Here is a 12,221-nt window from a genome sequence, read left to right as displayed (position 1 = left end):
GCCTTCATAATAACTTGTTATAGTATAACATAATAACTTATTATAATAACTAATATAATAACTTAATGATTCATGTTTGGGAACCTGCAAGTGCTCTACACAGTGGTGTTTAAAAGTAACAGTTTTGATTCTTCCCAGCAACATGGGTAACATAACTCCAGCTGTCATATTTTTGTCTAGTTGCCAGTTCTGTATTTCTTGGCAAACATACTGCAGATGCCTAACAGCTTGTTTTCCTACTTGTCTGTAGATTTCAGTAGAGTATACTGATCTTTTCATTTGTTATTAACATAAATTTTAAGTGTCTGTGCCATTCCACTATTTGCATTTTACCACAATGAAAAGACCTGTTTATACTAAATTTTTTTTAGTTAATTCTGTTTTCATTAATATTTCACTCCCATGACATGACATTTGTATCTTTGGTTTTCAAGTAGCATCTTTCTGAATCTTCTGGAAATCTAACTATGCTCCATGTATTGGTATATCCTTGTCTACCTATCTCATAACATTCTCAGTGAAATGTAATAATTCTGAGGAAAAATATAATTTTCCTTTCATAAAATCATTTTGACTTTGATTGTACGATAAGTTTCTAAATGCTTTACTCTTCATTCGTGATTGTTACTTTTAACTTTTGGGCATAATTAAAGGAAGTGGTTATTAGATGAATCTAATACAAGTGTTTAAAAAAATATATGCTGGAGATACCATTTCTTATTTTTTGGAATTTTCTGTCTGGAGTTGCCATCTCAGCTTGGAGAAAAATTGGATTCTTGTGTTGTTCCTGGCACTCATAATAAGAAACTACTCAGACATTGAACAAGGATGGAAAGAGGGTAGATTTATTAATTCTTTGGAATAATTTGATCTTCTTGTTGGATTGAGTAATGATAAGGAGTTATTCTTTCAGAGTCATTTAATACTGCCTATACTAAAATTTCAAATGAAACAATGTATTCCAAAGGTTGAAAATCATAGGACAGTGATATTAAATTGTCTTTGTAGCCCCCATGGGTAAAATGGAGCCTTGTATGTAGACACAGAATTTATAAAGATTAATCTTATTAAGCATGCAAGTCAAATTCTATGTTGGAATACTCAGATTAATCACAAAAAATATATTTTTAAAAGTTCCATGGAGGAAAAGAACTGAGAAGAATACGTGCAAATACACCTGGGTTATCAGAGTAGGAAAGCTGAATTACTGGGCCAGAGAGCAGATTAGACTTCTCTGATGTGCTCTTTAGAAATCCTATTGAATGTCTGATGTTGTTTGAAAGAATAGAAAATAGGCTTTAAAAAAATGAATGCAATTTCATATCATGTATTTACTGCATCTTTTGCTTTGCTTACAGGAGTCTGTGGAAGCATTTTCGAGCAGTCAGTCTGTGTTTGTTCTTGCTGGTATTTCCAGCTTATATGGCCTACATGATTTCTCAGTTTTTTCAGATGGACTTTTGGCTGCTTATCATCATCTCCAGTAGTGTTCTGACTTCATTGCAGGTAATGAATCAACTTTTATTTTGCAATCACACATTGATGTGTAGGCATTGCTGCATTGCAATATCCTCATTGAAAAGGACCTTTCAGATCCTTAAATTTTAGTGCTGCAAATTACCAGTGACATTTTGATATGATCAAGGATTTCTGTGGAAAATTAACATGCCTGCTATTCTTTTCTCTGCCCTTTCACACATTTGCTTCACCCTGACATCTTCCTTCTACACCACCTCGCAAATTTTTTCTTCCTTTCTCTTTCTGTCAACTTCATGGCGGAGAGAATTCCAAATACTGTATTCATAACTGACTATCACGACATCTGAGAAGCAAGGAAGACCCTAGCACGTTTCTCAATTCTTACTGACAATGAAAGTAAGAAATAGCTGCAAGACAATGGCCCATAATGCTGTCTGCACCATTTAGTCTGCTCATAGCTACCATGCAGTTGCTTTACTGTGCTATCCCCCAATCTGTAGATCACCCTAACATCCAAACATACAAGTTTTATATCTTTAACATTATAGTGAGCGCCTAAATTACCACTGTTTTCCAAAGGCAATTGCAACATCACCATGCTCTGGGTAAAGAAGTTCCTTCTTGACTTGCTCCTAAATGGCCAGCAGACCAGCCAGGTGAAATATCATTGCTGCATTGTTTTGTAAGAGTCTTTGACTTTTGCATGTTACAAGGAGATGGTTTCCATTCATCTAAATTTATAGAAGTAAGGACCCATTCTGCATTATCTCTCCTCACGGGGAAAATCCTCCAGAAGTCAATGTGGTGAAATTTAGCCCTCTCTGTTATTTTTCCATTTAGTAGGAAAAGAAGACCTGCACATTGTATCTCAGCAATCAGAATCAGATTTACCATCACCGGCATGTGGCGTGAAATGTTTTAACTTTGCAGCAGCAGTTCAATGCAATACATAATATAGAAGAAAAAATAGAAAATAAAATAATAAGGTGCTTTACTCCTGTAAAGGAACAGGAGCCCATCAAGCCTGCTCCACCAGTCAATAAGATCATGGCTGATCGGGCCATGGACTCATTTACACCTCCCTGCCTTTTCCCCATAACCCTTAATTCTCCTACTATGCAAAAATTTATCCAGGTTATCAGGGAGTGCAAGGATGTTGGTGTCAAACACTGAACAGAACATATCAGAGTAAGTTGTTGCTTCCGTTACCAATTTCCAGTTTGATGCAGTTCGGGCGTTATTTTTGAATCCTGATTCAGAACTTATGAAGATATCTTCTGGGTCAAGTTCACCAATAAAGACTCTGAAAATTGGGTAGTGCTGAGCATGAGCATTATTTCAACTTAATCCCAAGAACCTGCATGACCTATTGTTTGGCGAAACTGCCCAACAGCTAACAGTTGTTTTTAGAGAGCAGTGATATCTCTTCAGTGTTCACTACTATTGCCTGAAACTTGTCACATACAGTACCTATAAAAAGTATTCACACCCCCCCCCCCGAATGTTTTCATGTTTTACTGTTTTACAATATTGAATCACAGTGAATTTAATTTGGCTTTTTGACACTGATTAACAGAAGGCACTTTCATATCAAAGTGAAAACAAATTTCTCCAAATTTGTCTAAATTTATTACAGTTATTAATCACAAAATAATAGATTGCATAATTACTCACCCCCTTCAAGTTAGTATTTAGTAGATGCACCTTTAACTTCAATTACAGCCTTGAGTCTATGTGGATAGGTCTCTATCAGCTTTGCACATCTGGACCCTGCACTTCTCCCCCATTCTTCTTTACAAAACTGCTCAAGCTCTATCAGATTGCATGGGGATCCTGAGTGAACAGCCAAGTCCAGCCACAAGCTCTCAATTGGATTGAGGTCTGGACTCTGACTTGGCCACTCCAGGACATTAATTTTGTGTAGCTTTGGCTTTATGCTTGGCGTCATTTTCTTACTGGAAAACAAATCTTCTCCCCCAGTTACAGTTCTCTTGCAGGCTGCAACAGGTTTTCCTCCAGGATTTCCCTGTATTTTTGCTGCATTCATTTTACTCTCTACCTTCACAAGCTTTCCAGGGCCAGGTGCAGTGAAGCATCCCCACGGCATGATGCAGCCACCACCATGCTTCATGGTAGGGATGGTGTGTTTTTGATGTGCTTTGCTTAGCTTACGCCAAACATAGTGTTCAGTCTGATTGCCAAAAAGCTCAATTTTGGTTTCATCAGACCATAGAACCTTCTTCCAGCTAACTTGTCTTCTGCATGACTTCTGGCAAACTCTAGCCGAGAATTCATGTGAATTTTTTTTTCAACTGTGGTGTTTTCCTTTGCCACTCTCCTATAAGCTGTGACTGGTGAAGCACCCGGGCAACAGCTGTTGTATGTGCAGTCTCTCCCATCTCAGCCACTGAAGCTTGTAACTCCTCTAGAGTTGTCATAGGTCTCTTGGTAGCCCCCCTCACAAGTCTCTTTCTTGCATGGTCACTCCGCTTTTGAGGACGGCTTGTTCTAGGCAGATTATAGCTGTGCCATATTCCTTCCATTTCTTGATGATTGACTTAACTGTGCTCCAAGGGATATTCAGTGACTTAGACAATTTTTTGTATCCATCTCCTGACTTGTGCTTTTCAGTAACCTTTTTGCGGAGTTGTTTGGAGTGTTCTTTTGTCTTCATGGTCTAGTTTTTGCCAGAATACTGACTCACCTTCCAGATACAAGTGTATTTTTACTACAATCATTTGAAACACCTTGACTGCACACAGGTGATCTCTAATGCCCTTTTTGCGTTCCCCTGTATAAGCTCTTCTGCCTGTAACTTTTGCTAATCTTCCCTTTTGATTTCTGTAGAAGGTTTTATGCTTTTTTTCTTGTTGGATTGCCTTAATATTCTACTTTCCCCTTAATGGTGTTTTATGCTCTTGCTAATATTGTTCCTTTTAACAACATTATAAGCCTTTGCTTTTGATATAATACTCTTAACTTGTCAGTATTGTTGGACACCTTCATTTTTTTGTGCCATAGTGTTATACTTATATATTCATTATTTGAAAGATAGCCGTTAGTTGTTGTTTGCCGTACCTTTAAATGTAGTTATCTAATGTACAGTGTTCAGCTTGCACATCAAACTCCTGTAGTTTGATTTTTTTTTAATTTGACTGCCTTCAGATTTCAATTCAGGCCTGCATTGAATTCTATCATATTATTAATACTCTTCCAAACACCACCTTAACCTCCAGTTTATTAATTTTTTTAATTGCACAATATTTGATCTGAGATGCATTTTTTATCATTAGATCCTCAACATAGATTTTTAAATCCATTTCTATTTAAAAGTCAGTATCTTAAATCTGTCATGAATTTATCCTGCACACTATTTCTGCCCAGTTTATATGACACTTGTCTATGATACATTTGCCTCTAGTTTTCTGAATAACTATTCTGTACTTGACCAATTGATGGGTCCTATTGGCATTTTATGCTTAATCTTCTAAAAGTGTAAATATCCTGAAATATTTAATTTTCAGCCTTGGTTGTTTGTCTCTGTAATGGCTTGAAAATATAATCATTTCACTTATATTTTAAATATTGTGTGGATTCAGATAAAGTTTTCAGTGTATTTTTTTTACCATTTATCCTTGCTCTGACTCTAATTGTAATATATTCTTCATTTTGCCCGTACCATCCACAAGCTTGGATGTCGCTACCCTGCACAATTTCCTTATCCTGAAGAAGTTCAGTTCAGTTTCAGTTTATTGTCATTTAGAAACCACAAATGCAATGCGGTTAAAAAATGAGACAATGTTCCTCCAGAATGATATCACAAAAGCACACAACAAAACAGACTACACCAGAAAATCCACATAACGTTTGGTAATCCCCAAATCCAGAGTCCAGAGATGCTGCTGCGTATTAATATTGCGGTACCATTTTAGCGTGTTCCCTGGAAAGGAGCTCCAAATCCGCCAGACAAAACAAGACTACCCAGACACACCAAGTCAGGAGACCAACTCTACCACCCAACAAACCAAAAACTAAAGCTACAAGACCTACACAAAACCACACAGTTACATATAGTTACAACAGTGCAGACAATACCATAATTGATTTTTTAAAAATAGTCCAAAGATGTTAAAAGACTATAAGTTTGAAAGAAACCACCACACAGTTTCCACAAGTCCTCAGGGTCCCAATAGACTCGTCATCCCACGCAGGCGGCAGAAGGGAGTACCCCCGCTATAGACTTCCAAGGCGTCGCCAGACCCAGCCTTGCAGACGCAGCACACAATGAAAGCTCCATTGGACCCAGCCTGTAAAGTTCTGTAACTTTTCATTTTTCCCTCAGCAGAACTTGCCCTTAGTAGCAAGCGAAGCGGCTACATAATGCTCAACACCACCAGCGATTGAGGTTCAGTTCCTGCTGCTGTCTATAAGGAGTTTGTTCATTTTCTCTCTGATCGCGTGGATTTCCTCCGGGTGCTCTGGTTTTCTATCACATTCCAAAAGTGCACAGGGTTAATAAGTTTGCATTCTGTCTTGCCTCTAGAAGCATAATGACACTTGCAGATGGCCCAGCACACTGTTGAACTGTGTTGGTCCAAGAATGTGCTGGGGCAAACTACACATTTCATTGTACTGTATGTTTCAGTGTTCAAATGACAAAGAAAAAACCTGCTCTGTTTGGACTGGCTTCGTGAACTAAGCTAGGATCAACTTGATAATTGGAGCTGTCATTAAAAGGTTTACAAAGATTAAGATTAGCTTTGAGTACTGGTGTAGTATTTTGTCAGTTGAAACTGATTTATGTATTAATCTTTGAGTCACATGTTCGGCTCTCTGATCTTTTTGATGTGAGTTTGTTTGCAGTTCACATAATCCAGAGATCTTAAACTTTGTGATTCTGCATTTTAATTTAAATTTTAAGCAGAACTATTGTGTTTTGTACTATCTATGTCATTGGTTCTCACATGGTTCAGAACAACTGAGTTTTCCTCTTCCCATTTAAGTGAGGTTGAGGTAAAATGTCTTTAATGGTGGCAACGACTAGCAGTGCCGTTTGGGGTTTACCTCCTTGCAGGCTGCTAATGGCCAAAGTGCTCATTCACCTACTTCCTCACCTCCATTCAGGGCCCCAAACAGTCCTTGCAGATGAGATAACACTTCACCTGTGAATCTGCTGGGGTTGCCTATTGTGTCTGATGCTCCCAATGCAGCTTCCTCTACATTGCTGAGTCTTATCTTAAATTTAGGAACTGCTTCATCGAGCACCTCTGCTTCTTTACAGACAGACATACTTTATTGATCCCGAGGGAAATTGGGTTTCATTACACCCGCACCAAGAATAATGAAGAAATATAGCAATATAAAACCATAAATAATTAAATAATAATAAGTTAATCATGCCAAGTGGAAATAAGTCCAGGACCAGCCTATTGGCTCAGGGTGTCTGACACTCCAAGGGAGGAGTTGTAAAGTTTGATGGCCACAGGTAGGAATGACTTCCTATGCCGCTCAGTGTTACATCTCGGTGGAATGAGTCTCTGGCTGAATGTACTCCTGTGCCTAACCAGTACATTATGGAGTGGATGGGAGTCATTGTCCAAGATGGCATGCAACTTATGAAAAACAGAATTGGCTTCACTGATCACCTTCGAGCTATCCTCCCCTCTCCCCGTAGATTTATTCTGGCTTCTTCCCCCTTCCTTTCCAGTCTGGAAGAAAAGTCTCGGCTGGAAACATCGACTGCTTGTTCGTTATTTTGGATGTTGCCTGACCCCCTGAGTTCCTCCCACATTTTGTGCTATTGCTTCAACAGTAATTTCTAGATCAGAATACCTGACTTGGTCATAGTCACACTCTCTTGGCCCTCTTAGCAAATCTCATCTGCAATGTGTCATCCTACAGCTACGATAGTCTTTTGGAACAAAAGCTCCAGCTGACTTTTCTTTGTCTGATGCATTTTGGTCCATATTTCTGACTAAAACCCATCAATTCTAAGCCAAATTATATCAAGTTGTAGACATTTGTTGCAGGTGTCATCAACATAGATTATATCTCATGTACTATATTATATCCCATGTACTTTAGCTGAAACAAATGCTCTGTCTTGCTGTGCCTGACTTACTTAATTTAGTCTATTTAATTCATTAAATGTTAAGCTTCACCAGCTTCTTCGTAGTCCTTTCGTCAGGAGTTTCACTTTGTTTACATTGAACTAAATGGGCACTGTGCCCTGTGTTTAAGCAATCTGTGACTTAGCAGAATCCATAGATTGATTCCCATGTTCCACAAGTTCTGAGGAACTAACTCCATTTTATTACCTAGCAGGTTTCAAACTGGTTCTTCACCAGTTTATATTGCTTGTTTATTGCTACAAATGACAATAGAACCTAACAGAAAAACTAACAAATATTTAAAATGAAATCAGCCTTTTAACCAGGACTGCACTCTGCTGGTGCTGCATTCAGCTGTTACTGTATACTTTGCTAAAATGTACATGGTGCTGTAAGACCTGTGTAAATTACAAGCCCCATTTCCAGAAAAGTTGGGATATTTTCCAAAATGCAATAAAAACAAAAATCTGTGATATGTTAATTCAAGTGAACCTTTATTTAACTGACAAAAGTACAAAGAAAAGATTTTCAATAGTTTTACTGACCAACTTAATTGTATTTTGTAAATATACACAAATTTAGAATTTGATGGCTGCAACACACTCAACAAAAGTTGGGACAGAGTTAAAATAAGATTGAAAAGTGCACAGAATATTCAAGTAACACCGGTTTGGAAGACTCCACATTAAGCAGGCTAATTGGTAGCAGGTGAGGTATCATGACTGGGTATAAAAGTAGCGTCCATCAAAGGCTCAGTCTTCCCAAACAAGGATGGGTCGTGGCTCACCCCTTTGTGCCAAAATTCGTGAGAGAATTGTTAGTCAGTTCAAAAGGAACATTTCCCAATGCAAGATTGCAGAGAATTTAGGTCTTTCAACATCTACAGTACATAATATTGTGAAAAGATTCAGAGAATTCAGACATATCTCAGTGCGTAAAGGGCAAGGTCGGAAACCACTGTTGAATGCGCATGATCTTCGAGCCCTCAGGCGGCACTGCCTAAGAAACCGTCATGCTACTGTGAAAATTATAGCCACCTGGGCTCGGGAGTACTTCGGAAAACCATTGTCACTTAACACAGTCCATCGCTGCATCCAGAAATGCAACTTGAAACTGTATTACGCAAGGAGGAAGCCATACATTAACTCTATGCAGAAACGCCGGCGAGTTCTCTTTGCCCGAGCTCATGTCAGGTGGACTGAAAGACTGTGGAACCATGTGCTGTGGTCAGATGAGTCCACATTTCAGCTAGATTTTGGAAAAAACGGGCGTCAAGTTCTCCGTGCCGAAGATGAAGACGACCATCCTGATTGTTATCAGCGCAAGGTGCAAAAGCCAGCATCTGTGGTGGTATGGGGGTGCATCAGTGCCCACTGCATGGGTAAGTTGCATGTATGTGAAGGTACGTACCATTGACTTTGAGGCGTATATTAGGATTTTAGAGAGACATATGTTGCCATCAAGGCGACGTCTCTTCCTGGGACGTCCATGCTTATTTCAGCAGGACAATGCCAGACCACATTCTGCACGGGCTACAACAGAGTGGCTTTGTAGACACAGAGTGCGTGTGCTTAACTAGCCTGCTGCCAGTCCAGATCTATCTCCTATTGAAAATGTATGGCACATCATGAAGAGGAGAATCAGACAATGGAGACCACGGACTGTTGAGCTGCTGAAGTCTTATATCAAGCAAGAATGGACAAAATTTCCAATTGCAAATCTACTACAATTAGTATCCTCAGTTCCAAAACGATTAAAAAGTGTTATTAGAAGGAAAGGTGATGTAACACAATGGTAAACATGCCTCTGTCCCAACTTTTATTGAGTGTGTTGCAGCCATCAAATTCTAAATTTGTGTATATTTACAAAATACAATTAAGTTGGTCAGTAAAACTATTGAAAATCTTTTCTTTGTACTTTTGTCAGTTAAATAAAGGTTCATGTGAATTAACATATCACAGATTTTTGTATTTATTGCATTTTGGAAAATATCCCAACTTTTCTGGAAATGGGGTTTGTACCTTTTAATTGAGGTATAAGTGAAGCTGCAGAAAGGAGGGTTATTGGATGTAAGATCTCTTTTAAGTATAACACCAGTCCCTCTTTTAAGCCCAATACTCCTCTGCCAAAGTCAATGGTAATTCCAAGAAGGTAATTTGGCTGCTATCATTTGACCTGCTGATGACACAAAGCTGGGTGGCAGTGTGAAATGTCAGGAGGATGTTATGAGAATGCAGGGTGACTTGGACAGGTTGGGTGAGTGGGCAAATGTATGGCAGATGCAGTTTAAAGTGGATAAATGTGAGGTTATCCACTTTGGTGGCAAGAACAGGAAGTCAGATTACTATCTAAATGGAGTCAAGTTAGGAAAAGGGGAAGTACAATGAGATCTAGGTGTTCTTGTACATCAGTCAATGAAAGCAAGCATGCAAGTACAGCAGGCAGTGAAGAAAGCTAATGGCATGCTGGCCTTTATAACAAGAGGAATTGAGTATAGGAGTAAAGAGGTCCTTCTGCAGCTGTACAGGGCCCTGGTGAGACCCCACCTGGAGTATTGTGTGCAGTTTTGGTCTCCAAATTTGAGGACGGACATTCTTGCTAGTGCAGCATAGGTTCAGAAGGTTAATTCCCGGAATGGCAGGACTGTCATATGTTGAAAGATTGGAGTGACTGGGCTTGTATACACTGGAATTTAGAAGGATGAGAGGGGATCTAATTGAAACATATAACATTATTAAGGGATTCGACACGCTGGAGGCAGGAAGCATGTTCCCGCTGATGGGTGAGTCCAGAACTAGAGGCCACAGTTTAAGAATAAGGGGTAGGCCATTTAGAACAGAGATGCGGAAAAACTTTTTCACCCAGAGAGTGGTGGATATATGGAATGCTCTGCCCCAGAAGGCAGTGGAGGCCAAGTCTCTGGATGCATTCAAAAGAGAGTTAGATAGAGCTCTTATAGATAGCGGGGTCAGGGGATATGGGGAGAGGGCAGGAACGGGGTACTGATTGTGTATGATCAGGCATGATCACATTGAATGGCAGTGCTGGCTAGAAGGGCCGAATGGCCTACTCCTGCACCTACTGTCTATTGACCTCTTCTTGGACATTCCTCTAGCACTCTACATGCAAAATTGTGAATGACAGCTAAAATTGCTTTTCTAAATTATGGTTTTCAGCTCACAATCTAATGTATTGCTTAAAGTGAAAGCTATGGGAACAGGCAATATTCAGCCTGCTGTGCTGAAGAGGTATATAAGAATAACCCCATGTCTTGCTAGTTTTATCAGAATGATGTGGAGAATTAGAAAGGGCAAAGCTGGATAACAAAGATAAATTAGCTTATCCCCAGCCTATCAGTACCTTCTCTGCCATCAGCATAGTGATGGACAATATCAACAACAATACCATTGAGCAACACCTCATTAGGAAGTAACTCACTAACGTTGCATTATAACCATATAACAATCACAGCACGAAAACAGGCCATTCCGGCCCTCCTAGTCCGTGCCGAACTCTTAATCTCACCTAGTCCCAAGTACCCGCACTCAGCCCATAACCCTCCACTCCTTTCCTGTCCATATACCTATCCAATTTTACCTTAAATGACACAACTGAACTGGCCTCTACTACTTCTACAGGAAGCTCATTCCACACAGCTATCACTCTCTGAGTAAAGAAATACCCCCTCGTGTTTCCCTTAAACTTTTGCCCCCTAACTCTCAAATCATGTCCTCTCGATTGAATCTCCCCTACTCTCAATGGAAACAGCCTATTCACGTCAACTCTATCTATCCCTCTCAAAATTTTAAATACCTCGATCAAATCCCCCCTCAACCTTCTACACTCCAATGAATAGAGACCTAACTTGTTCAGCCTTTCTCTGTAACTTAAGTGCTGAAACCCAGGTAACATCCTAGTAAATCGTCTCTGCACTCTCTCTAATTTATTGATATCTTTCCTATAATTCGGTGACCAGAACTGTACACAATATTCCAAATTTGGCCTTACCAATGCCTTGTACAATTTTAACATTACATCCCAACTTCTGTACTCAATGCTCTGATTTATAAAGGCCAGCGTTCCAAAAGCCTTCTTCACCACCCTATCTACATGAGACTCCACCTTCAGGGAACTATGCACTGTTATTCCTAGATCTCTCTGTTCCACTGCATTCCTCAATGCCCTACCATTTACCCTGTATGTTCTATTTGGATTATTCCTGCCAAAATGTAGAACCTCACACTTCTCAGCATTAAACTCCATCTGCCAACATTCAGCCCATTCTTCTAACCGGCATAAATCTCCCTGCAAGCTTTGAAAACCCACCTCATTATCCACAACACCTCCTACCTTAGTATCATTGGCATACTTACTAATCCAATTTACCATCCCATCATCCAGATCATTTATGTATATTACAAACAACATTGGGCCCAAAACAGATCCCTGAGGCACCCCGCTAGTCACCGGCCTCCATCCTGATAAACAATTATCCACCACTACTCTCTGGCATCTCCCATCTGGCCACTGTTGAATCCATTTTATTACTCCAGCATTAATACCTAATGACTGAACCTTCTTAACTAACCTTCCATGTGGAACTTTGTCAAAGGCCTTGCTGAAGTCCATAGA

The 12,221-nt window shown here is 39.5% G+C and overlaps 1 protein-coding gene across 1 annotated transcript in view; it reads left to right on the top strand.

Moving 5' to 3' along the window:
* The window catches only part of rnf145a (ring finger protein 145a), a 152,013-nt gene that overhangs the window by 129,115 nt on the left and 10,677 nt on the right, over nt 1-12,221 (top strand). The window contains exon 8 of the mRNA XM_073067889.1: nt 1,359-1,506. Within this exon, the coding sequence (XP_072923990.1) occupies nt 1,359-1,506 (148 nt within the window). The remainder of the gene's footprint in view (nt 1-1,358; nt 1,507-12,221) is intronic.

Source organism: Hemitrygon akajei, chromosome 15, assembly GCF_048418815.1.
Source record: "Hemitrygon akajei chromosome 15, sHemAka1.3, whole genome shotgun sequence".
NCBI classification, from domain to species: Eukaryota; Metazoa; Chordata; class Chondrichthyes; order Myliobatiformes; family Dasyatidae; genus Hemitrygon; species Hemitrygon akajei.
The sequence above is the reverse complement of the archived record's forward strand: the minus strand, read 5'-3'. Positions and strand labels throughout refer to the sequence as shown.